The 26,955-nt window shown below is 48.0% G+C and overlaps 1 protein-coding gene across 1 annotated transcript; it reads right to left on the reverse strand.

The window, feature by feature from the left end:
• Window positions 1–1,123: 1,123 nt before the first annotated feature.
• FYTTD1 (forty-two-three domain containing 1) lies at window positions 1,124–26,888 on the reverse strand. Its single transcript, XM_056850090.1, has 9 exons — window positions 26,763–26,888; window positions 21,903–22,034; window positions 20,557–20,702; window positions 10,558–10,670; window positions 9,024–9,120; window positions 7,294–7,355; window positions 4,910–4,984; window positions 2,853–2,979; window positions 1,124–1,273 (listed from the first exon to the last, which is right to left on the reverse strand). Exons 1-9 carry the CDS (start codon window positions 26,839–26,841, stop codon window positions 1,178–1,180), a joined length of 927 nt encoding a protein of 308 aa, XP_056706068.1. The 5' UTR covers window positions 26,842–26,888; the 3' UTR covers window positions 1,124–1,177.
• Window positions 26,889–26,955: the final 67 nt, after the last annotated feature.

The following is a 26,955-nucleotide window of genomic DNA, read 5'->3' on the forward strand; positions in this document are numbered from 1 at the left end:
GCTTCTGTGGATCGGGGGTGGGGGAGAAATGAAATAGTATATTTTTATCTAGATGTACTTAAATGCATCAATGTGGACATTTTTAGTCCAGAATGCTATTCATACGCAGTTATATTGTTCGTGCTATGGTTCTGAGTAGGACTAACCTCAAGAAGCTTCTGATCTTCTGGTGCTGATGGTCATTTCCTGTCCACCACAAACATTACTATGCATGGTCAGCATTCAAGAACCCAGCCAATGCGTGTGAAGTTTGGAAAGGCTGTCTCCACAGCTTCTGGTCCCTTGATACAACAGGGCAGTCCCTTGAACAGCTCGATGCAAACCTGTTGAAACCAACGCTAAGGATTGGGTCAAAGCGCAGGTCTCAGAACTGTCACCAAAATAATTTGTCAGGTCATGTTAAATAGTCATCAAATCATAGTTTCGGCTAACGAAGATCTGAAGCGAACCAGCAGCTTAAAAGAAAAAGAATCGAACGTGTGTCAGTCAAAACGGTTTGCCCCGCTGAAACAGGCCGAGTTCTCAAAACGCACGGATCAGCTTCTTGCCACGTCCTTGTTCTTGATTGTTTTGTGAGAGTGACAACAACCTAGCTGCCAAACCTTTCGGAATCGAAAAGCCGCTAGAAAGTACTGAGTTTTTATTTTACCTCCTCAAATGTTCACACAACTTGGGCTTTCGGTAGCAGATGAAGGGCAGAAGTGCAACCGGAAAAGGGGAAGGGATCTTCACACTGTGCTGAACAGGAGAGTCACCTTTGGGAGCAAGGGAGGGGAATGAAATGACAAGACGTCCTTTTCAGTTTCGCAGTGGGCTGTGGAGCAAGGACTGACCACCACTTTTAACAACCAGCCTCCGCCAGCTGCTTCGGGGGTACTACAATAAGTACATTTGCTTGTTCCCTCCTAGCTGGGGGCTACACGGAATCTTTTCCCATCATGGCAACATGACACCATCTATCAAATGTACTGAATTTTCTCTTTTTATGGCCCAATATCATGCCAGTTTAACAATTCAAAATAAAGGCAGTTTAAAAAAAAGAGAGAGGAAAAAGAGAGATTCAGCTTCATCAGCATCTTGACACAAAGTCCATCATATCCCAGTCTTTTCTGTCAAGTGTTAGTTCAGTCCCTTCGAAAGACAGGCCATCCACATACGGGCGTTTGTCTGTCGGCCCCTAGCCCACAGTTACAAAACGGCTGCCTTTGTTCTGAGAGAGGGCTGTTCTTTGTTCCTTCAGGATACCAAAGCGTTCGTTGAGAGTCATGTTTGTCTGAAACAGAGCAAGCATGTGAGTTATTACATAAGCTACCAATTACGAGAAAACACAAAGGGACCAAAAAAAATAATCTGGTGTCCTGTTAATATTTCATCCACTTTTCCCTTCTGCATGAATGCATATCTGAAAGACCACATTTCCCCCCATGCTCTACTCATCAGAGCAGGGTCTTCTGCAGGTGCCAACCTAGAAATGGGCACAACTGCCCGTACATGTGCCTTCTCCGTTGTGGCCCCCCACCATTTAGAATGGCCTGCCAGAGGAGGTCAGGAAGGCTCCCTCTCTCCAGCTTTCTGCAAACTATGGAAAATTGAATTATTTAAGACAGCTACAGAAGCAATACAGTTGCACTGTACTAAATGATTCACAAAATTACTTGGATAATTTATTAGGGTCTGTGATCTATACTACTGTGTGTTCCTTGCTGAAACTAGGATCCTACTATGCAATTTTTTCATTAGTTAATACTTATGTCTTCCTACAGTTCAATTTTTAGTCTTCTGGTTTGGCTCTAACAACCATAATTCCTATGGCACCATTCACTGAATGTCCCATCCTGTCAATTGTATTGACTCACTGTGGAATAATCCGCCTCGAGTCCAAGTAAGAGACGCAAAGTATAAAAAACATAAATGAATGAATTTTTTAAAAATGCACTGAGCACCAACTGGGGAGGCAGGTAATTTTTACTGAGCATTTCCCTCTCCCACTTCAGATTCCAAATTTGCCCCCCTGCTGTTTCTAAGGGTTCCCTGTCACCCTGAAGCAGCATTCCGGGGAGCTCAAGAAAAAGAAGAAGAGTTGGTTTTTATATGCCGACTTTCTCTACTACTTAAGGGAGACTCGAACAGGCTTACAATCACCTTACCTTCCCCTCCCCACAACAGACACCCTGTGAGGTAGGTGGAGCTGAGAGAGCTCTAACAGAGCTGTGACTTGCCCAAGGTCACCCAGCTGGGTTCGTGTGTAGGAGTGGGAAAACAAATCCAGTTCACCAGATTAGCCTCCTGCAGCTCACGTGGAGGAGTAGGGAATCAAACCTGGTTCTTCAGATTAGAGTCCACCACTCCAAACCACTACACCACGCTGAGGCAGGGAGGACGTTTTTTCCACCAGCGGAAAAATGCTGCGCATCAACAGAAAATGACTTCTGGATCTAACCAGTGGCCAATCAAACTTGGCCAGAGCTGCATCAGTGCAAGAGAAGTGAGTGATAACCACATGAGGAAAAGCCACAGCCTTGGAAGACCAAAAGCAGAGGCATCAGAACTGGACTCAAGAAGGCATCGACAGATGGAAGAGAAGCTGGCATGGAAGGAGGGACATGAGGGAAGGTTTCATTTTACGAATGAGCAGAATGTGTTTGGGAAAAGGGGGAGGCTGAGAATATGGAAACAGGAATCTTTGTGGAACACTCTCAGGCAGAAACAGGCAAGCAGCTGAGAAACATCTAATGGGCCGCTGCTCTGTGATTCCATTGCCATATCTGAACTATCGTGAAGCCCATTGCGCAGACAGAGACATGGAGACTATTTTAGGACCAACCACGCTATGCAGCTGTAGAATAACCAACCTGCTTTCCAACACTGTTAATGTCAAACTGTAGCGGAACACCTTTAGGTATCTTCTTCTCTTCCGTCTGATCCCTCTTCATAAGGAAGGGAGGCATCGGAATGCTAGTTACTCTTGGCTTCAAAGAGCTGTAGAAAAAATACATCGTAACAGCGCAATGAACAAAGACGTGGTGAAAATTGGTTCTTGTAGGTTATCCAGGCTGTGTGACCGTGGTCTTGGTATTTTCTTTCCTGACATTTCGCCAGCAGCTGTGGCAGGCATCTTCAGAGGAGTAACACTGAAGGACAGTGTCTCTCAGTGTCAAGTGTGTAGGAAGAGTAATATATAGTCAGAAAGGGGTTGGGTTTGAGCTGAATCATTGTTAACTCGTGAAGTTTTAAAGATTCTTTTAGTTATGATTGGAAACACTTCGGAACAAGAAAGCACATCTACTTTGTTCTTTAACTTTTCTACTGCGATGCAGAGACACAGGAACCATTCCATCTTTTCTCATAACTAAAAGAATCTTTAAAACTTCAAGAGCTAACAATGAGTCAACTCAAACCCAACCCCTTTCTGACTATATATTACTCTTCCTGCACACTTGACACTGAGAGACACTGTCCTTCAGTGTTACTCTTCTGAAGATGCCTGCCACAGCTGCTGGCGAAACGTCAGGAAAGAAAATACCAAGACCACGGTCACACAGCCTGGATAACCTACAAGAACCAATGAACTCTGACCGTGAAAGCCTTCGACAATATTTTTAACGTGGTGAAAAGTTTATTTCACAAAAACGTAAGGACAGAGAGAACAATTTATCTACTCTCAAACCCATAACTAAGGAGAAGGGAGACTATCACAGCCACCTGGGAGAATCCAGACATATAACATTATTGATCTCCGTGTCTACCATTCTGTAGTACTCTGTGTAAAATGTGGAATCACTGCCAGAGGATGTAGTAATGGCCAAAGGAATAACGGCTTTAAAAGGGGATTAGGGGAGAGGTCTATCAGTGGCTACTAGCCATGGCGACTGAAGGGAACCTCCATACCCAGAGGCAGTCAACCTCTGAATCTCAGTGCCAGAAGGCAGCATCAATAGAAGGCCTTGGCCTCTAGGCCCCTTTGTTGGTCCTCTGGAGGAACTAGTTGGCCACTGTGTGAGAGGGGATGCTGGACTATACTGATCACTGGTCTGATCCAGCAGGGCTCTTCTGATGATCTTATGAAGGCCTCAGCCTCTATGCCCTGTTGCTGGACCTCCAGAAGAACTGGTTGGCCACTGAGTAAGTGACGATGTTGGACTAGTTGGACCAGTGGGCTGATCCAGCAGGGCTGATGTTTACAATATATTAAAAAGAAGAAAATAATCCCAAGACCACAGTTGTGATGTTGCTGCTTAGGCTTTATTTATGTATCTGAATCCAGTTTTTCCTCCCCAATGGGGACCCTGAAGCAATTTGCAATGCCTCTCCCCTCAACTATTTTATTCTCTACAACTCTGTGGGGCAGGTTAGGCAGAGGGTGTGGCAGGTGAAAGATCACCAAAGGAAGCTTCCATGGCATAGTAAGAGACTCAAACCTGGATCTCCCAGAACCTAGTTTGACACACTGACTACACCACCACACCAGCTACTTGTAATAACTGACATAACAAGTAAGAAGATGAAGAAGAGTTCGTTTTTATATACCAACTTTCTCTACCACTTAAGGGAGAATCAAACCGGCTTATAATCACCTTCCTTTCCCCTCCCCACAACAGACACTCTGTGAGGTAGGTGGGGCTGAGAGAGCTGTGACTAGCCCAAGGTCACCCAGCTGCCTTAATGTGGAGGAATGGGGAATCAAACCCGGTTCTGCAGATTAGAGTCCACTGCTCCAAACCACCTCTCTTAACCACTGCACTATGCTGGTCAAAGTATTATTTCTATTCCCACTTCTCTCCCAATCAACAAGGCTCATAATGAAAGCCAGCCAGGTCACGATTCCTTGCCAAAGAAGTGACTTTTCACTTGGTTCCTACAATTCATACCTACAGCACACATGAACAAAACACAAGGCTGTCCTACTCACCTTGGCGATGGCACTGCGCCGGGATTGTCGATAGACACAGTCAAAATGCCTCCATTCGTTGTGGATGTTCGCCACCTGGTTGGGGAATCACAAGAGCCATTTATCCAGACTGAGCTTCTGTAGAGCACAAGCTCTACAAGGTCTTAAAAGGAACTCCAGGGGGTCCAGGGGATGGAGATTCCCCCCCCCCCCCGCCCAAGAGGGATAGGAGCGATAACTGAACAGGCAGTCTGCCTCTGATTCCTTGCACTCTCAATGAAAACTGCTTGGACATCTGACTAAGAATGGCCGACTCATTTTTCACGGGATAACTGCTTCCTCTGGACCAAGGGTTAGCCTCAGCTCAGGAAAGACCTGAACATTCTTCTTGGCTGCAGGCGGCTCGTCAGAACTGAGGAGGGCAAGTTGCCTACAGAGACAGCCCTGGCAGCAGAAGCCGCTTGGTGGAAAGCAGGCCGCTGGCACACTGGTTCGTACAGGGAGAAGCAATCCTTTGGGAATGTGAGACCCATGCTGTGAAGGGCTTTCAAAGTTGAGACCCGCCATCTTACACTGAGCCTAGAAGCACACCGTTAGCCAGGGTAACCATCTCAATGCTGGCATTATAGGTGCATAGAAAATAGTTCAGGACAGAAGATGGGCAGGCGCATTCTTCACTAAATGAAGTTTCCAAGTGGACTTCAAGAGCTGCCCCATGCACAGTGTACTACAGTAGTCCAATCTGGAGGCTGGCATGGATCTGTGGGGCCAAGACAGCTGTGCCAAGAATGGAAGACTGTTTATTGACAAGATGAGGATGGTGGGAAAGCCAGCCCTAGCAACTGCTCCTGCTTGTTTTTCTATTAGCAAAGCTGGGTTGGGGAGCGCTCAGACACTCTGCATGACTGGCTGAAGATAGCTGAACCCCCTCCAAGGCAGTATTCTGCCTACCTTTAAGGCAGCCTTCAACATAGATCAAACACATAAAATACTCCACAAACTTTTAAAATAGATAGCTGCCTTTTTTAGAATATGTGGAGAAGGGGGCATCAGGAGATAGATGATGCCCATGAAACTGTCATATGATTTGCATTCATTAAGTTCTGCTAAGCGAATGCAACAAATAGTAAGATCTCTGTAAAAAGCACTAATATATAATAGACCAAGTACTGGACCATATCTCAACTATACTAGTATGTTTAAGAAGGAGAAGAGTTGGTTTTTATATGCCAAGTTTCTCCACCACTTAATGAAGAATCAAACCGGCTTACAATAGCCTTCCCTTCCCCTCCCCACAACAGACATCCTGTGAGGTAGGTGAAGCTGAGAGAGCTCTAAGAAAGCTGTGACTAGCCCAAGGTCACCCAGCTGGCTTCGTGTGGAGGAGTGGGGAATCAAACTTGGTTCTCCAGATCAGAGTCCACCGCTCCAAACCACCGCTCTTAACCACTACACCATGCTGTCTCTCAACAGACGTTGATTTTTTATTTTGTTGTTGTTGTTATTAAAAGCTAAACTTAAAATAAAGGTGTGTTTTTTAAAAAAAGCACACCCATAAAATACATTAAAAACATAAAACCCCAAATTTAAAATAACAATTTAGGACTGCTGGTAAATTAACCAATGCAGTCCTAAATCAAAGCAGCTTCAACTGCCGCCAAAAGATGGAAAGTGAGGGGGCCAGGGGCACCTTCCTGTGGAGGCTGTACTATAATGTTGAGGCTGCCACTAAAAAGGCCCTCTCTCATGTGCCCACTAGATGAGCTTCTTTAAGTGATGAGAGTCAGGAGGGCCTCGCCCTGTGATTTTAATTCCCGAGCAGAAACAAACAAGTCCCACAGAATTTAATGGGACTTGCTCCCACACCATTGTGCGCGTGGCTGCAGCCCTACACAACCCTCCCCACAGAGAGGCCCTGTGGCTAGCCAGCAGAAAGCAAGGAGCAGGCAAATACCATGGGAGGGATTCCCTTAGATCTGTTTTGCTGATAGGATTGCTCTCCGTCTGCGAAAGAGTCTCCCATACTAGCGGAAAGCAAGGCCATTGCTGGAAAAGATCCTTAGGATCCAGCCCCTCCCTCGTTACACATACGGGGCTCACTCACGGCAAATCTGGCAGTACCACATTGCAATGACATATGGACAATCTGGGACCAAGAACCACACAGGAGGAAGAGGAGGAAGAATTTGCTGGAACTCCATCCCCCTTCCGGCACAATGACATCACAAGGTCATCTTCATTACTAATCTTAGAATTGGACAGATCTGTTATTTGCTGGAATCGGGCACACGTTTGCCTCCAGGATGTTGGAGCGTTAGGAAAGACAACAGGAATCTGCAGCAGAAGGCAGAAATACGTGCCGAGCGCTTCTACAAGAGCTTTGTCAATTAAATCAGTACACTTACGGAGGAGTCCGTTTTGTATCCTGACTGTTTGGGTCATCTTCTGGATGTACTTGTGCCTGCACCTGGGATGAGGGGGGAAAGAAAGCAGGTATAGGAAAAACAGTAGCTGAAGCCCGTAAGGGGATGCAGGAGAGAGATTGTTACAGAAAGGGATTTCATGGGCTACAGTTTACGAAACCATGCCCTGCAGGCTTTTTGAAGCCACAGAGGGAAAGAATGGGATGCATCCTGCAGAACTGTTACACCAACCATAATGCTTTCCTTTGGCAAAAGGTCTCAGCGGAATGTTCCTTATGCTGGAGAAGAGCATCAGCGCAGCAGAACAGATCTGCAGGCTCCAACCCAATGTTTTATCTCCCCCTCCCCCTGGAGAAAGCGTCACACACTGAAAAAGATGCAATATTCATTCAGTCATCAGATCTAACCTTACTTGAAATGTCATTACACATTATTGAAATGCATCATGTATAACTTTCATTGGCATATAGAAAATTACTGTTTGGCATAGATATGCCATTTAAAACACTGGTATTATTCAAACATCTCCAGTGTTAGAAACCAAGCAGCCAGCAGCGCCATAGAAGTGTCTAAACAGCTCTGAAGTTGGTGTCAGATGGGGAAATGGGGGTGGGGTAGGAGTGGACATAGAAACGATCAGCATTGTAAGAGCAAGATTTGAGTCCACCGTAGCCCCCTTGTCAGATGAAGGGAGGTTTAACTCTCAAAAGTGAATACACTAAAAATCCTGTTGGTCTTTAAGGTGATACTAAACAAGTCTTGCTCTTCTATTGCAAACCAACACGGCTGCCCCCCTGAAATGATCACCAGCTTTACAGCAAGGAAGAGGCTAGATGCCCATCTGACAGCAAGGCTGATTCTGTGAACTTAGGCAAATCATGACAGGGAGGTCAGGAAGGGTTGGGTCAGTGTTTGGCTCTCATGGCCCTTTCTTACATGCCCAGGGTAATGCAGATTGCCACTTTGGGGTCAGAAAGCAATTTTCCTCCAAGCCAGACTGTCTGAGGAATCCTGGAGTTTTTTGGGGACACTTGCCAAGACACCAATAGGGACCTCACAGCACCCTGAAGACTAATGAAACTTCATTCCAACATACGTTTTTGTGGACTAGAATCCACTTCTTCAGACGCAATGAGTGGATCTTCATTAGGCAGACTTTTTATATAGGAAGTATGGGGGGGATAGCTCCCAGTTTGCAAGATCTGAGCAAGGCTGTTAAGGATAGGATGTTTTGGAGGACATTGATTCATAGGGTCGCCATGAGTCGGAAGTGACTTAATGGCACTTAACACACACATGTGGGGGGGGGGGGGAGAAAGACAGCAGAATCAGTATGGCCATGAAATGAACAAAGCACAGGCCAAAATGAATTCAACTCAAATCAAGAAAAGTACAGAGAGGAGCCATGCCATTGCATTGGACGGAATGGGCGCTAGGTCACAGAAGCTTATGCTGAAATAAAATCGTTAGTCTTTAAAGAACTACCCAGCCCGTTTATTTTTTTGCTATAAGACTGACATGACCACCTTTCTGGAATTGTCAACAGTAGCCTTAGTCTTGACCTATGGTGGAAGGTTAAGCAGAACACAGCTGGGAGGGGTCACTTTCTTTTTCTTCAGATCTGACCTAGGAACACCACCACCCCACCCCATATCCTTCATGCAGAGAACCACAGAGGGAACTTCGCATAATTGCTACACATTACACCATACCTTCAAGCCCCTCCTGAAGAGGAAAGTCGCTTGGCGAGAATCTTTCTGCTGATATAATTTGTTTCCAAGTCTGGCAGAAGGGGGCTGAATATTAGTTCTGTAAAACATTCATTAAAAAACAAAGAATTATTAGTATTTACATAATACTGTTTTTTATCTCCCTGTCTCTTCAATCTATATGCAGAACATATCATAAGAAAAGCTGGATTAGATTTAGGTGAAGTGAAAACTGGGGGGAGGAACATTAACAATCTGAGATAAGCCTATGATATTACATTACTGGCAGAATATAGCGAAGACTTGAAACGACTACTGGTGAAAGCTAAAGAAGAAAGTGCCAAAGCAGGACTACAGCTGAACATCAAGAAGACAAAAATAGTGACTATTAGGGAATGACTCAACTTTAAGGTTGACAATGAAGAAATTTAAATTGTTCAAGACTTTCTATTCCTGGGCTCCACCATCAACCAAAATGGGGACTATGGCCAGGAAATCAGAAGGAGATTAAGACTGAAAAGGGCAGCCATGAAGGAGCTAGAAAAGATACTTAAGTGTAAAGATGTGTCACGGGCAACCAAGTTCAAGTTAATTCATGCCATCGTATTCCCTGTTACTATGTATGGGTGGGAAAGCTGGACAATGAAGAAAGTAGATTTCTTTGAAATGTGGTGTTGGAAAAGAGTGTTACGGATACTGTTGACTGCAAAAACAAACAAATAAATCAGTGGGTTACAGATCAAATCAAGCCTGAGCTCCCCCTAGAAGCTAAAATGAATAAACCGAGGCTATCGTACTTTGGTCACATTATGAGAAGACAAAGAGTCACTGGAAAAGACAATAATGCTAGGGAAAGTGGAAGGCAGCAGGAAAACAGGAAGACCCAACCAGAGATGGATTGATTCCATAAAGGGAGCCACAGCCCTCAATTTGCAAGATCTGAGCAAAGCTGTCAAAGATAGGACATTTTGGAGGACATTGATTCATAGGGTCGCCATGAGTTGGACAGCACTTAAAACACACATATAATTCTGTTGATGTTCATGGTGCTCTTGCAGAGCAATGGAGCGATGAAACAGGCAGGGGCCCTGCCCCAAGGAGATAACAGATTGTAACAGACCAAGGAAGAGCGATATGGGTTACAAGGGTTCAGTAAAATCAAAGCTCTGTTTCACATAACCAGAAATAAGCAAGTGCATCAACTCCCCAAGCAGACCACTGAAAAGAAAAGCCCAACAGTCTGGTTAAGAAGACAGGCTGCAAATCTGATAGAAGACTTTGCCCCCCACCCCACTTCCCTAGATGCAACCAGTGCTGGTTCAGCATCGCTTACCCAAAAAAGATCTGCCTTCTTAAATGCCTAGGGAGCTGAGAGGCAGAGATGTCGTTATGTCCTTGTACTTAGTGTCTCTCAGTATTTCTCAGTCTTCCGCTCCAGAAGACAAGAAGCAACAGAGCTCACTAAAAGAACAGGGTCAGAAAACAAAGAATCTCCTTTAGAAGGAGTGGAGGACTGCAAACGGTGACCAAAACTCACCTTCCATTCAGCGGGGTCGGCCTCTTGAGAACGGCTCCTGGCTTCCTCTGCAACTCAGACTGCCTCTGGATGGTCATCTTCCTTTTCAAGACCGAGTAGTTCCGCTGAACGTTCTTCAGGGGGGAAAGAGATCAGAAGTTAGATCTTTACTTAGGTGCTCTGAGAAATACTACTAGACCTTTAGCATTACTGACTTTGTTTTCCATCCGAGCAAACTCACAGGGCAGCTCCGGGTAACAAGCTTTCAGGCCAGCACGGGCAACCAACGGGAACACCTTCCTTGCAGATGCTATTTGACACCATCATAACACCACAGTAGTTTTCAAGCACAGCATCATTGATACCAGCTGCAAAGGCACACGGGTGACCAAACTCTGGGGTAGCCTATTCATCTGCATGGTCCCTCCCAAGGATTCCACACACATCGTGTGCTGCCCACGGTAGAATGGGCAGTAAAGTGGCTATCAGATTCACCTCGCTTCTCTCTCTGACTAGCAGCCAGGGGCTCCCACATGTGCCATTTACACAGCAATTGAACCCTGTGGCCTTTCAAAAGCAGGCCCTTTTCATAAGGCCTGCTAGAAGCAACAGCCGTTTTCTCCCCCTCTAATTTATATTAGTCTCAGCTTTCTAGCTGGGCTGCTAAAACCCTGCGATTTTGAGTTAGGCATTTTGTACACATAACGATGGAAGAAGAAGAGTTGGTCTTTATATGCCTTCTCTACCCCTTAAGGAAGAATCAAACCGGCTTACAATCACCTTCACTTCCCCTCCCCACAACAGACACCCTGTGAGGTAGGTGGGGCTGAGAGAGCTGTGACTAGCCCAAGGTCACCCAGCTGGCTGTGTAGGAGTGGGGAAACAAATCCAGTTCACCAGATTAGCCTCCACCACTGTGGGGGAATCAAACCCGGTCCTCCAGATCAGAGTCCACCGCTCCAAACCACCGCTCTTAACCGCTATACCACGCTGGCTCTCTATTTGGGACTTCTCAGAGTGTCCTCATCTTGGACAAGACGATGCTCAGTGTGTGTTAGCACCTTTTTACCTACACCACTACCTATTTTAAAAACAGCAGTTTGGATTCATGTTGCGTGAACTGAGGCCAAAGGTTCACCAGGCAGCAAACTTGCCCATGGGTAAGTTAACCAGTGCCAAGAACCAGCTTGCAGCTGGGCCCCCATGTCCTGTTCCTTCCCCTCTCCCCCCAGCACTAAGCAGGATTCCAACACAGGGTTTACTCCAGGATTAGAACCCTGTTAGGCGGGAGGAAACTAACCCCGGTTTACCAGGTGGCTCCATTTCCTTGCCACAGGCAGCGGCGGTTAGTTTCTTGGCGGGATTCTTTCTGCGGGGCATGCGTGAGCTGGCCAACAGGCTAGGTCCAGTCACATTTTAACAAGAGCCATGGTTCAGCCTGCTGTCTGAACGCAGCCTTTGAATCCCTGCACACCACCAATAAAGAGGTGGGTCTCATTGCAACACTTGGGGCCACTCTCATGTGGGGGCCAGGGATGAGGACGCTTTTTCCCTGGCGTGTTTGCCTGATGCAGCCGTGCTGGTAACAGAACAGGAGCTCTAATTATGCAAGTTCATACAAACATAGAGTTGGAAGGGTCCACCAGGGTCATCTAGCCCAAACCTCGTGTGCAATGCAGGAAATTCACAACTACCTCCCCACCAAACACACACCCAGTGATCCCTACTCCATGCCCAGAAGATGGCCAAAGAAATCCTCCAGTATCCCTGGCAAATCTGGCCTGGGGGGAAATTGCTTCCTGACGGCAAAGTGGTGATTGGCATTTCCCTGGGCCTGTAAGAAAGGGCCACAAGAGCCGAGCACTGACACAACCCTTCCTGCCCTCCCTCTCTTGATCTGCCTAAGCTGGAACAGGTATGCGATTTACTGTCTTTACACCAAACTAACTGATAGGCCTGCTGGTACCAATCAGTGTATGGAGATAGAGAACCAATTAAGTAGGCGGAAGCCGAATCCAGGAGACTGAGATGATGCTGGGGGATCCTGAGCACCATTGGGAGTGGAGAGTTAAATTGTGGAACTCCCTGCCCCAGGATGTGGTGATGGCTGCCAACTTGGAAGGCTTTAAGAGGGGAGTGGACATGTTCATGGAGGAGAGGGCTAACCATGGCTACTAGTCAAAATGGATGCTAGTCATGACGCATACCTATTCTCTCCAGGATGAGAGGAGCATGCCTACTACATTAGCTGCTTTGGAACACAGGCAGGATGCTGCTGCTGCAGTCGTCTTGTTTGTGGGCTTCCTAGAGGCACCTGGTTTGCCACAGGGACTGCTGGTTCGCCACAGGCCTACTGGACTTGATGGGCCTTGGTCTGATCCAGCATGGCCTTTCTTATGTTCTTATGAGAGCTTGCTTATAATCACTGGAGGAGGAGAGCAGGTGGGCTTCCTGGAGTTGCTAATGAAGAAGCAGGTAACAGCTGTGGCAAAGGGTACCTTTTTAATCAATTACCTTTGATGAAACAGCCACACCCCTTCCCTGAGACCAAGGTCCTTGCAGCTCTCACCAATAGCCTTGGTGTCTCTAGAACTGACTACCACAGCACGGAGCAGCCCTTGTAAGAGGATCTGAAAATGTGTCGGACTGATTTAAATCGAGGCAATTTAAATCAACAAGGGGAAAAGGTCTGTTTAAATCAAAATTTCCTTCTATTATTTACACTCCTCCTAAATAAAAAGTGCCTGCTAATTTGTTGCTAACAGGAACTAGCATTAAAACGGAGTATTTATAAAACCACAGGAGGGTATTTGAGAAGTTTCTTTAAAATACTCCACTTTACTATTTTTAGAAAGTGATATACTGCAATAAAATAATGATCATGACCACAAACCGCATGCCTCAAGAGTTACAAACATTGTTGTTTCACTGCCTGTGAAAGGTTCTGGCAAGTAAGGGCTACTCGATTACACTTGTGCTGGGAGAACCGTTTTCTCCAAGAATGTTCCTCCAGAGCAGCAACCAGGGAGAATTAGTAATTTCTGATTCCCAGTATGGAGTCAGTCTCGTGATGGTCGCGAATGGAAATGTCGGCGGCTTAAAGCTTGAAACAGGGTAGCGTTTCTATCTTGTGCCATTTTCACTCGTGAGACATTTACCCTTTTTCATATCTCTTTACCCACAAGGCTCATTTTCTGTTTTCCTGTTTCAGCTGCAGTGAGTCATGCCAGAGAACATCAGGCTGTCCCCTGAGATGGTTGAACCGCTCGCGCCCCTGGATTGGCCCTTTCTTCTGAGGCCAGCATAATTGCACAGCACTGGAACAGCAATCATGGTGGTATTCAAAAAGATCACCCTGGTATTCTACAAGATCGGATGAGCACATGAATGCACAAACAAGCCAGATGAATTTTGGCTGCAATCCCAATGTGCATTTACTTGGGAGCAAGACCCACTGAAATCAGCGCAGCTTACTTCCGAGTCAAAATGCAAAGAATCAAGATATGACGCCAAGGACGAATTCTCCAGATTAAACACAGCATTTGGACTGCAGAGAAGCAATTAAGAAGAGTTGGTTTTTATATGCTGACTTTATCTTTTAAGGAGAATCAAACCACCTTACAATCCCCTTCCTCTCCCCACAACAGACACCTTGTGAGGTAGGTGGGGCTGAGAGAGTTCAGAGAAATGTGACTAGCCCAAGGTCACCCAGCTGGCTTCATGTGGAGGAGTGGGAAATCAAACCCAGTTCTCCGGATTAGACTTCACCACTCTTAACCACTACACCAAGCTGACTCCCTTGACAGGACACATCCAGAACTGTCCATGTGTATCAGCCACAATGACAAAGCTTCTGGGTTAAAATGAGATTCTATTGCACTTACTAGCAAACTGTACATGACAGATGCACTTTTATAGTACACGACAGCTGAAGGACAAAAATCCAGTAGGCTGGCAGAAGCCAAGAAGAAGAAGAAGAGTTGGTTTTTATATGCCAACTTTTCTCTACTACTTAAGAATCAAACCACCTTACAATCACCTTCCCCTCCCCACAACCAACACCCTGTGAGATAGGTGGGGCTGAGTATGACTACCCAAGGTCACCCAGCTGGCTTCGTGTGTAGGAGTAGGGAAACAAATCCAGGGCACCAGATTAGCCTCCACCACTCATATGGAGGAGCGGGGAATCAAATCCAGATGAGACTCCACTGCTTCAAGTCACCGCTCTTAACCACTACACCACGCTGGCTCTCCAGTGGTCAGGCACGTGATTGACACCCCACAAAATTCTGTTGTGGCTCCCAGAACGGAGCTTTGGTTACTCATCGTGAGGTCTCCTTCTCTTCCGAGGTGAAGGGCATCTTTACCTGTGGGTGTTTTCCCGCTCTTTCCAGGAGGCAGGACCAAACTTTACTTCCTGTCTCCTTGGCGGGAAGACCACCCTTAATCTCCAGTTACAGGCTTGCCCAGCTACTTAGAGAAGTGTAAAAACATTAAACTGGGAACACTGTACAAACAAGGTAAGGTTAGGAAACAGGAACCATAGTACATTATAACATACATAGACCCTGACTGAACCTGGTAGGTTAACGGGTGAACTGATATTTTAACAGGTAAATTGAGATAACAGGAAAGTGAAACGATAATGTATTCTGGTCCTTCTGTCACCCGTTTTAGCCCAGGTGGACAAGATGCCCTTCGCCTGGGAAGAGAAGGAGCCCTCCCGGTGAGTAGCCAAGGCTCTGTTCTCCTCCGAGGCAAGGGCATCTTTATCTGTGGGACTTCCAAGAGCTCCCTATCTGGGTGGGTTAGTTCCCTTCGTCCACCACGTGTTGGAGAACTCTGCGTCCAAATGCCACCTGTGCGAAGGACCAGGTATTAATTTTGTAGTGCTTGACGAAGGTGTTAACTTAAGACCAGGTGGCAGCGCGGCAGATCTCATCAACTGGAGCCTATCTGTTAAATGCTGCCAAGGTAGCCGAGCTACGTAGCAAGTGGGCTGTAATACCGTCTGGGACCGGAACCTTGGAAGCTTTATAGGATTCCACTATACACCACCGCAAGGTGTAGCTGATGGCGGCTGTCGACATTCTTGAGCCCTTATTGTGGTTGGAGATGTTGATGAACATAGAGTCCGATTTTCTGAACTCTGCTGTTCTGGCAATGAATATGCGAATAGCCCGTCGAAGATCCAAGGTGTGCCAGGTTCTTTCGGCTTGGCATGATGGTTTTGGACAAAATGAGGGCAGAGAAATCTCTTGGGATCTGTGAAAGATAGAATTTACCTTCGGAAGGAAGGTAGGATCCGGTCTTAAGACCACTTTTTCTTTGTGGAATACACAAAGGCCTTTGTTGACTGATAGTGCTCGTAGCTCTGAAACCCGGCGAGCCAAGGTGATCGCAGTCAGGAATAGGACCTTCATCCGAAGGAACCTTAAGGGTACCGTTCTCAGAGGCTCAAAGGGGTCTGAGGTAAGGGCCTTCAGGACGAGATTAAGTTTCCCAGTGGGGAAACGGTGTATCGTAGGTGGTCTAATTTTAGTAACCCCTTTTAAGAAGGTGATGATGTCACGATGTTGAGAGGTAGGGACGCCTTCTGAGAGAGGAATGATTGTGGATATTGCTGCCACTTGGCGTCGGAGAGTGGATGCAGATAGCTGTAAGCATACTACTTCCTGGAGGAACTCTAAGATCTTGTTGACTCCAGGGTTGAGGGGATCTACCTTTTTTCTGCGAGACCATCACACAAAGGCCTTCCAGGACGCGGTATAGATGCGTCTGGTGGCTGGCTTGCACGTCTCCAGGATGGTGCTCACGACTTGTTCTGAGTAGCCGCAATCTAGGAGTCTCCTCCGTTCAAGACCCAGACGGTCAAACAGTACCACCGGGGGTCTGGGTGGACTAGTGGACCCTGCTGCAGCATGTTCCAAGTGATTGGTATTCACCAGGGATCCTGAATTGATAGTCTGCGCAGAGAGGTAAACCATGGTCTGTGGGGCCAGAATGGGGCTACTACAAGGACCTTGGCCTTCTCTTGCTGGATCTTACATAGCACTCTGGGGAGGACAGGTAGTGGCGGGAAGGCGTATAGTAGCTCCTGAGGCCATGGTTTCAGGAGAGCATCTGTTCCCTCTGCCTGCGGGTGGAAGTACCTGGTGAAGAAGCGTGGGACCTTGTGGTTGATGGCCGATGCAAATAGGTCTATTGTTGGTAGTCCGAATCTGCAAGTGATGGTCTGGAAGGTTTGTTGACCCAGGGCCCATTTGCCTTCCTCTATGGTTTGGCGGCTTAGCCAGTCTGCCTGGATGTTTAAAACTCCCCTGATGTGTTCCGCCTTCAGTGAGTTCACATTGAGCTGAGCCCATAGGAAGATCCGCGAGGCCTCTAGATGAAGGACAGTTGACTCGGTGCCTCCCTGCTTGTTTAGGTAAGCCTCGGTCGTCATATTGCTGGACCTTACCAGCACATGGTGGTGTCGGAGGTCTGTGGTGAAGGTCAGTAGGGCAAGTCTCACCGCTCAAAGCTCCAGAAGATTGATGTGAAGCTTCTTTTCCTGTGTGGATCAGAGGCCTAGGGCTACTTTTCCGTTGAAGGTGGCTCCCCAGCCTTCGAGGCTGAAGTCCATGAACAATGGTAGAGGGTCCTCGTGAATAAACTGCTGACTCTTCCCTAAGTTCAGCGGACTAGCCCACCAGTGTAGGCTGTGTTTTACCTTGAATGTCACCTGAATTAACTTCTTCCCTTTATGGGTAATGTCTCTCTGAAAGGGACGGAGGAGCCACTGTAGGAGCCTTGAATGAAACCTTGCCCATGGGACTATGGCAATACATGACACCATGAGTCCCATGAGCTTTGTCAGGGACATGAGGCGAGACTTTTTGTTCCGTATTATGGAGGTCACTAGACCAACTATTTTCCCCATCCTTTCTCTGGGTAGGGAGAGTGAGTTCTCTAAAGAATTTATTCGGACTCCCAAGTGGGTAACAATCTAGGAGGGTTTCAGAGAGCTCTTTTCTAGGTTCAGCAAGTACCCATGCTCCTGCAAAATCTGAATTACTCTTGCAGTGTGCAACAGGGACTGTTCCCATGATTGGGCACAGATCAGGATAGACTCCAGAACCATTATGATGGTGACCAGGACCTTTGAAAAAACCTGGAGGGCTGATGATAGGCCAAAGGGGAGGGCCCTGAATTGGAAGTGTTCCTGGGCATAAGCAGAGTGGAGGAGCTGTCTGTGTATGGCATGTATGGGTATATGCAGATAAGCCTCCTTGAGGTCCACTGCCATCATAAAGGTTCCAGAGAGGAGGGATTCCATGATGGAACGAAGGTTTCCATTCGGACGTTTTCTGCATCCTTCGGTTGATGTATTTTAAGTCTAAGATTGCCCTCCAGTCCCCATTCCTTTTGGGGACTGTAGAAAAGATGGAGTAAACTCCCTGGAACCGTTCCTGTGGTGGTACTGGTTCTATGGCGGCCATCTGTAGCAGATGTAAAATGGCCTGGCGGGTTCGGGAATGCTTTTCCCTCTTTGAAGGGAGTGGGGAAGGTAGGTATCGGTCCAGTGGTAGGGCAACAAATTCCAAGAGGTATCCCTTGGAAATTATTTGGGAGACTCATCTGTCTGGGCTGGACTCCTCGCACCTGCTTGTGAACGCCTGCAATCTTCCTCCCAGCTGTAGTGACTTAACGTCACTGGGCATTGGTCTTTGAGTACTTGTTGGACTTGTCCGATCTGGGTTGCTGGCCCTGTCTGTTGAACTTTCCGCCTTTGCGAAAAGGTCTGTCGTTCCCTTTCTGAAATCAGCCCTGTATCTAAAGGGTGTTCTGGGGGGCTGAAAGGACTGATATCCGGCTGGGCGGTTGTCCTTCTAAGCTGTCTAGGCATGACATGCTTCTTGTCTCTAGTTTCTACTAGAATTCTGTCAGGCTTATCCCCAAATAATCTCCCCTCCTGAATGGGGTAGGCCATTAAGGTTGTCTTGGCTTTGAAATCGGCTAGCCAGGCTCTCAGCCATAGGGCTCTTCTTATTTAGGTGACTGATGCCATGGACTTTGCTGTAAAGGATATGGAGTCCAGGGAGGCATCCGCCATTAAGGTGGCTTTGAGGACCCTTTCAAGACCTGCTGAAACCCGGCGGTTCTCCTCTGGTATCAGCTGGATACGTTTCTTGACCCAGAGGTACGTGGCTCTGCCAAAGATGGATATGGTGGCGCTAGACTGGATTGCCAGGGCAGCCGCCTCATGAGCCTTCCTGGTTAAGGACTCGTTTTTCCTATCTAATTGATCCCTTACGGAGCCCGCACCATCCTCTGGAACCAGCCCAGGGGTCTGTAGGTCAATTATCGGGGCCTACACCAAAGGCACCTTAAGAAGATTCATGGTGTGAGGCGCTAAGGTGTATAGTTTCTTAACGCCAGTGGGGATCTTTTTGCCTGAGGTCGGATTTTCCCACTCCTCTTTAACTGCCCTTAGAAAGAACTCAGGGAAGGGAACAGAGTTACTTTGGGTTTGTTTCCTAGGGAAGAATTCCTTCACCCCGTTTACGCTTTGGGGTAGGCTCATCAGCTGTTTCTTGTTCCTCGTTAAGATCCAGGGCTAAAAGTGCCTTCACCAGTAGATCCTGGCTATCTTCCCCTGAGAAAAGCCTGGGCTGTTGCTCGTCTGAGGGAAAGATCTCCTCATCTGAGTCAAATTCGCCCTCCTCATGTTCCTCTGAATCGGATTCCTGATCAGAGGAGAGGGGTTCAGCTTGTACTACTGTAGTATGAACTGTGGCTTCTTTGGCTGCTTTGGTGGCCCATTGGCTGGTATGGCCTGGAGGGGATATGGGATCCTCCTGTCCCACACTAAGGGGATGGGAGGAGGAGGAAGCTGGTGAAGACTCGTGTACCGCCCAGGAGAAGGGGGGGAGCCTCATTTGGAATGCCTGAAAGGCCTGCCACTGCCTCTGGAGGGCCAAGTTAACTAGGTCATTGGCCTCTTCACTAGAATAAACACACCCGCCAATCATTTCATCATCCTACCAGTAATCCTCCCGAGTTCAAAGGCTGCGCGATGCTTGCAGGCTGAACCAGGATCGCCCTTTGGGAAGGCGCCGAGTAGGCGGATCTAGAGGCGCCGGCTCTCGGAAAGGTGATGAATTTGCTGAAGCGCTTTTTCCTTTTGCCGGTAGCGGCGTGGCTTTCGGCGCGGCTTTTCACGCCTTTTTCTTCTGCTGCACTGGAGGCGTGGGCTCCTCGTCCCCTACGGCTTGTGCCACTGTGACTTTTTCCTTCCCCAATGGTCCGGTGGCGCGGCCATTGGGAGGGCTGTCCCTCTGGGCGGAATGGACCAGCCCACTCTGACAGTCTTCCACCGAAAGGAGATTGTCCTCTCTCCCGGCCGTAGCGTCGGCCATCTTGGATCTCTATAAGCCGATGCCGGCTAGCGACAGGGAACGGTAAGGGAGGGGTGGAGAGGTCAGGAGGGACAAGGCACACTAAGGCAAACATGGAAACAAACGACTACTGACAAATACACACAGGACAGAGACGAAATTAGGCTAGATCTAAAACTAAAACAGGAGCTGAACGAAGTCACTGCTCCCCCATTAAAGGCAGGACGGAAACTGGGGATTAAGGGAGGTGTTCCCGCCAAGGAGACAGGAAGTAAAGTTTGGTCCTGCCTCCTGGAAAGAGCGGGAAAACACCCACAGATAAAGATGCCCTTGCCTCGGAGGAGAACATGGAGCTCTATGCACAGACTTGATCCCTGCCACGTACAGGGAAGCATCAGACAAGTTGCTCTGAGCCCCAGTGCCAGCTGGCAGTGGCAAGGCCTTACCTCTCTGGGTCGCAGGGGGAGGCACTAGACGGATCAGGAAACTACCTGTTTCCAAACAGCCAACCCCCCCTCGGTGCACATAGGAGATTGCTGCAGCATAACATCAACAGATGGAGAGTTCATGGCCTTACCTAAACCATCGCCGAGACAGCCCAACAAAACATGGCACAAATCCACACCATACGCACACACACCTTTTCACTAAGAGGTGGTCTGTTCAGAGGGCTGATGCCTTTGTGCGATCCTAACGCTTTCCTCGCTGCCAAGCCGGTCTTAACACCATAAGAGCGCCTCTTCCCAGCTGTTCTCCTTCGGCGTCCTAAGCGATTCTTACCAAAACCTGCAGTTTGAGGAATAAGGCACAGGACAATGGAGACAAGGAGCACAGCAGGCCTTTAAGAAGAAGAGTTGGTTTTTATATGCCAACTTTCTCTACCATTTAAGGAAGAATCAAACTGGCCTACAAATCACCTTCCCTTCCTCTCCCCACAACAGACACCCTATGAGGTAGATGCGGCTGAGAGAGCTGTGACAAGCCCAAGGTCACCCAGCTGGCCTTATGTGTAGGGGTGGGGAAACAAATCCAGTTCACCAGATTAGCCTCCGCCGCTCATGTGGAGGAGTGGGGAATCAAACCCGGTACTCCGGATCAAAGTTCACCGCTCCAACTTAACTTACCAGGAAGGTTCCCAGCAGGCCCAGGAGGACTGCTGATGGCCTCGGCACTTGTGACACCAAACCAAAAGGTTTCTTGTGGTCGGACTGGTCCAGAACCAAAAACCAACCGAAATGCATGAAATTTGAAGGGCCATCTCCTCCCATATGTCCCTGTACACCAACTATGGTCATTAGGAAGCCATCTCATCACTAAGGGTGGCGGGAGGGCATCTTGGCCATATTCTGGGCATGGAGTAGGGGTCACTAAGGGTTTGTGTGGGGGAGGTGGTTGTGAATTTCCTGCACTGTGCAGGGGGCTGGACTAGATGACCCTGGTGGTCCCTTCCAACTCTATGATTCTATGACCGGAGCCAGGACCCTTTCCCATCATGGCCCGGCTTGGTGGAATGGGCTCCCTGAAGAGATGAGAGGGGCCTCCTCCTTGGAGATCTTCAGGAGGCGCTGCAAGGCCTGCCTGTTTCCCAGGGCTTTTTTTTTGGGGGGGGGGAGTTGAATGGCAGGCAGCTTTAATGGGGGGGGGATTTACTATTTTATTCTTGGCTTTAAGCTGAAAAATTAATTATTATAGTAAGCTGCCTTGAACCACGAGGAAAGGCAGGATATAAATGTTTAAATAAAACAAATAAATGCAATGACTTTTAATGTGACCAGCTACAGTGATGCAAAACAGTGTGCGAGCTGTTGAGTTTACACCGTAGGGCCCCACCTGGCTCAGGCCCGGCCTGCTGTGACATCGGCCCACTAACGACCCCCCCCCAACCTGACATCTCTGGTTAAGTCCTAGCCAAGCTGCCCCTGCAGAGCTGGCAGCAGCTCACTTTGACTCCCCAATTTCCCCCACAAACATCGTATTACTCTATACCTGTGTACTCCTGGATTCCCCATTTGGGCCTCCTCATCCTGAACTGCCATGTCCCGTTCTGCGGAGCCTCTCTCTTCATTCTGGGGGAATACTGTTTCCGTTCTTCTTTCTTATTAAGTTTAATTATATCATCTGTAAAAAAAAAAATGTTTCAGCATTAAACCTGGGGGGCTGGAGAAAAACTGGGGGGGGGGAGGGAAGAGTAGAAATCAGTCATGAGTATTAGCTGTTGATAGCCCCATCCTCCATGAATGTGTCCACTCCTCTTCCAAAGCCTTCCAAGTTGGCGGCCACCACCATACCCTGTGGCAACGAGTACCACAATTTAAGCTGTGCGCTGCATGAAGAAGTCCTTCCTTGTGTCCATCCCGATTCCCCCACCCTTCAGCTTCAGTGAATGACCCACCGATTGGGGAAGGCAGAGAAAAGCTTCTCCATCTCCACTCCATGCATAATTTTACAGTCTCCATTCTCTTCCTCCCCAACCAGCCAGCAGGATTTCAACCAAACTCACTCCCCCACAGATCATGCTACCGGATTCCAGCCAATCAGCTCACTGGTCCTTTCGGCCCAGCCTGTTGTATCTAGTGCGTTTTTATCGTTCTCTCCCTCCAAGGATGTTAAGAGTGGCATGCATGATTTCCCCCAACCTTTTTAATCTTCACAGCTGCCCTGTGAGGGAGGCAAGGCTGAGAGAGCAAGCGACTGGCCCAAAGTCACCCAGGGAGCTTAATGGCAGAGTGGGGATTTGAACCCAGGTCTCCAAGACCCATGCAAAAAAATAAAATAAATGGACATAAATCCAACACTAAATATCCCAATGTTAAGAAACCAGAGTATGATCTTTGTAATCTTTCCGGGCATTCTACGGCTAATCTAAAAGTTACCACTCTCTTACAAAACGAACTTCAGAGGGAGAGTCCAACACAGGAATGCTGAATCTGAAGGCATTAACCAATTCAAGACAATTACTTCCACCCAGGGCTTAATAGGCACCTGAGATTCCTAAGCCACTACAGGTGCTAACAGCTTGACTTCCCACCCCTTACATATGTTACTTATTTGGCAAAACTGCTGTGATTACCTATATTACATTTGCTGACCTCATTCCATCCCCACCAAGTTTTACATTTTGGCTATCTGACAGCAGCTGAGAGTGTCCCGCCCATTCTGAGTGAATATAGTACTCTTCAGATTGAACTAGCCACTCTTCAAACATTTTCCCCCACCTTCAGTCCTGAACATTAAGCAGCCTGATGATTGGATACACTCCAATGCATCAAATAAAGCGAACCCTGACTCACGAAAGCTTATGGATTTCCATTCTGTGTGGCTAAATGTGGTGCCTTTTATGGAAATAGATCTCGATGGGTAGCCATGTTAGTCTGACTGTAAGCAGTAGAAAAGAGCAAGAATCCAGTAGCACCTTAAAGACTAACAAAATTTCTGGCAGGGTATAGGTTTTCTTGAGTCACAGCTCCAGATACCTCATACTTCAGATATGGGAAGGGGCTGTGGCTCTGTGGTAGAGTTTCTGCTTGAAATGCAGGTCCCAGGTTCAATCCCCAGCCTCTCTAGTTAAAGGGACTAGGCAAGTAGGTGATGGGAAAGACCTCTGCCTCAGATCCTGGAGAGCTGCTGCCGGTCTGAGTAGACAATACTGACTTTGATGGACCAAGGGTCTGATTCAGTATAAGGCAGCTTCATGTGTATGTGTGCGAGCTCCTGCTCTTTTCTACTGCTACAGACAGACTAGAGCGGCTACCCATCATGATCTCTCTCCATTAACCATTATGCTGGTATAAATACTGCTAGTCTTTAGGAACTAGATTCAAGTCCAGTAGCACCTTAGAGGCCAAGAAGATTTTCAGGGTATAAACTTTCGAGAGTCAAAGCTTCCCTCATTACAAAAGCTTGTGGGTGTGTTAAGTGTGTCAAGTCACTTCCGACTCATGGTGACCCTCTGAATGAATGACCTCCAAAACATCCTCTCGTTAACAGCCTCGCTCAGGTGTTGCAATCGGACGGCCGTGGCTTCCTTTACAGAGTCAATCCATCTCACGTTGGGTCTTCCTCTTTTCCTGCTGCCTTCCACTTTTCCTAGCATTATTGTCTTTTCCAGAGACCAAAGTATGATATTTTAGCTTCTAGGGAGAGTTCAGGCTTGATTTGATCCAGCTTAGCCTGGAATAAATACTGGTAGCTTTTAAAGGTCTACTGGCCACTTGTTTCACTCCACTGCTAACCATATGGAATTTAGACCCTAGTCCAACAAACCATTACACCATAATATTCCACAGGCAGCCAAGAGTTGCTAGTTCTGGGCTGGAAAATGTCTGGAGATTTGGGGGGGGGTAGAGCCTGGAGAGGGCACACATTGGAGAGAGGAGGGAGCTCAGTAGAATGTGATGCCATAAAGTTCAGCCTCCAAAGCTGCCATTTTTTTGAGGCAAACTGATCCGTTAGATATACAAACATACATTTATTTGTTTAAACTTCTAGATCGCCCTCAATCCCTGGCAAGCCAGGCTCAGGGCAGATACATCAATCTGCCTCATACAGGATCAGTCCATCAAGGTCAGCATTGTCTACCCTAGCTGTCAGCATCTCTCCAGGGTCTCAAGCAGAGAAGTCTGTCCTGTCACCTACTATCTGGTCCTTTTAACTGGACACTGAACCTGGGACCTTCTGTTCCTTCAGGGGAATGCCTGGCCTCACCTGCAGGTTGGCCCCTCTAGCAGCTACCCTCCAAGCTCTGAAGCTGGCAGTTTTTCCTCACCTTTTCCCTGGGAAACTGAGCCCAGGTCCCTCTGCATGCAAAGTCTGCCAAATAACAATGGTGTCTGACAAAGGGAGCTTTGACTCTGCAAAGCTCACACACCCCAAAATCTTAACAACATAAGAAAGGCCATGCTGGACCAGACCAATACCACATCAAGTCCAGCAGTCTGTTCACACAGGGGCAGACCAGGTGCCTCTAGGAAGGCCAGAAACAAGATGACTGCAGCAGCATTATCCTGCCTGTGCTCCACAGCCCCTAATATAATAGAAGAAAAAGAGTTGGATTTTATATGCCAACTTTCTCTACCACTTAAGGAAGAATCAACCGGCTTACAATCACTTCCCCTTCCCTTCCCCACAACACTTTCCCTTCCCCTCCCCCCCCCAGTGAGGTAGGTGAGGCTGAGAGAGCTTTATCAGAACTGTCACTGGCACAAGGTCACCCAGCTGGCTTTGTGTGTAGGAGTGGGGAAACCAACCTGGTTCACCAGATTAGCCTCCGCCGCTCATGTGGGGGAGTGGGGGAATCAAACCTGGGTCTCCAGACTAAATTCCACCGCTTCAAATCACTGCTCTTAACTAGGAGAAAAGGACAAGAGTCCAGTAGCACCTTAAAGACTAACAAAAATATTTTCTGGTAGGGTATGAGCTTTCGTGAGCCACAGCTCCCTTCTTCAGATACAGCTAGAATGTGAATCCATCTGTCTTTAAGTAGAGAAGAGTGAATTCAGCTCTCTCCCCTGAACATCACAGACTCTTCTGCATACCACACCTAATCCCATCACGCCTGCTATTCACATTTACATACTGTTAACATTTACATACTAATGCTTGTCTGAATTCACTCTCCTCTACTTAAAGACAGATGGATTCACATTCTAGCTGTATCTGAAGAAGTGAGCTGTGGCTCACGAAAGCTCATACCCTACCAGAAAATATTTTTGTTAGTGAGACAGCAAGGTAGACTTCCCCTGACTATGGAAGATCCACTGATTTAGCAATTGGTAATAATCTCTTTTCCTTTCTGTAAATGTATTGAAATGTATTAGGACAGCAAGGGAATAGCTTGTTGCTGGGCAGGATATCTCTGTGTGTGTATGTCTGTGCGCTAAGGAATTGGGGCAAGAGTCATGGAGGGTTACAGTAAACCATAACAAGACCTGGGTGAAACTGTTACTCTACTGCCGCCTCTATGTCTGTAGTGCTATCAGCTTTACCCTGAATGTTGATGGGTTGTCACATCTTGACTTTGGATAAATATCTCTCCCTCAGTACAATCGGGGCTCAGCGATTTCTGCCCATTAGGGCCTCTGAGTCAGCCGCTGCAAATAAACTGTTTTCTTGCAATAACGATCTCAGGTCTCTGTCTCCCCCCACGAACCCCCGTTTACCACACCATTAGTCTTTAAGGTGCTACTGGACTCTTGCCCTTTTCTACTACTGCAGACAGACTAACACGGCTACCCACTGTGAATGCTCTTAACTAGTACACCTTGCTGGCTCTCTGATCCTGGAGAGAACAGGCGTGCATCTTGCTGGTCTCCAAGGTGCTCCTGGGCTCAAAACTATTTCACCGCAGACCAACCCAGCTGCCCTCTGAAACTGCCAAATAGCAAGAAAAGCTCTCTTTGCAGCCGCTCACGCGGCTCCACCTAATGCAGCCTCCTGCTTCCCACAGCGGCTGATCCAGAAGCCCACGAGAGGGACACGGAGGAGGAGGAGGAGGAGGCAGCTGCGCTCCCTGCCCCCGCGTTCAGCCCACAGCATCGTCCCCCGAGAGGTAGACTGCCTGCGAATGTGGAGGCTCCACGAAGCCGCAGCGGGGAGGCCTTGCTGTCACTCAACGCCGCGCGTTCTCTGCCCCGCCCACTCCCCCGATTTCGGTCCCTATCACCACCGTGGCCGCGCCACCGCTGGGGTTCCACCAACACCCCCTTGCTCCTTTTGGTTCAGCCCGGCCGACCGGCCTATCTCTCTCTCCCCCCCCCCTTCACACACATATGGTTCGGTCCGCGATGCTCCTTCTCCCCGCCCCCACCCCTCCGCATCCTTCAGCCCCGCCCCTCTCGCCCCCCTCACCCAGCGACATGTCAATCTTCTCCAGGGTTTCGCCGCCGGTACTCCGGGGCGGGGGTGCCCCGACGCCGAACCCGTTCATGGCCGTTTCTCGCGCCGCCGCCTCCCCTCACAACAGAAACCCAACCGACGGCGATATAAGATTTTTTTTTCGGGGCCTTCCTTCTGCGCACGCGCCAATGCCGAACGGCGCACG

The sequence above is a fragment of the Euleptes europaea genome, chromosome 5 (assembly GCF_029931775.1).
Source record: "Euleptes europaea isolate rEulEur1 chromosome 5, rEulEur1.hap1, whole genome shotgun sequence".
NCBI lineage: Eukaryota > Metazoa > Chordata > Lepidosauria > Squamata > Sphaerodactylidae > Euleptes > Euleptes europaea.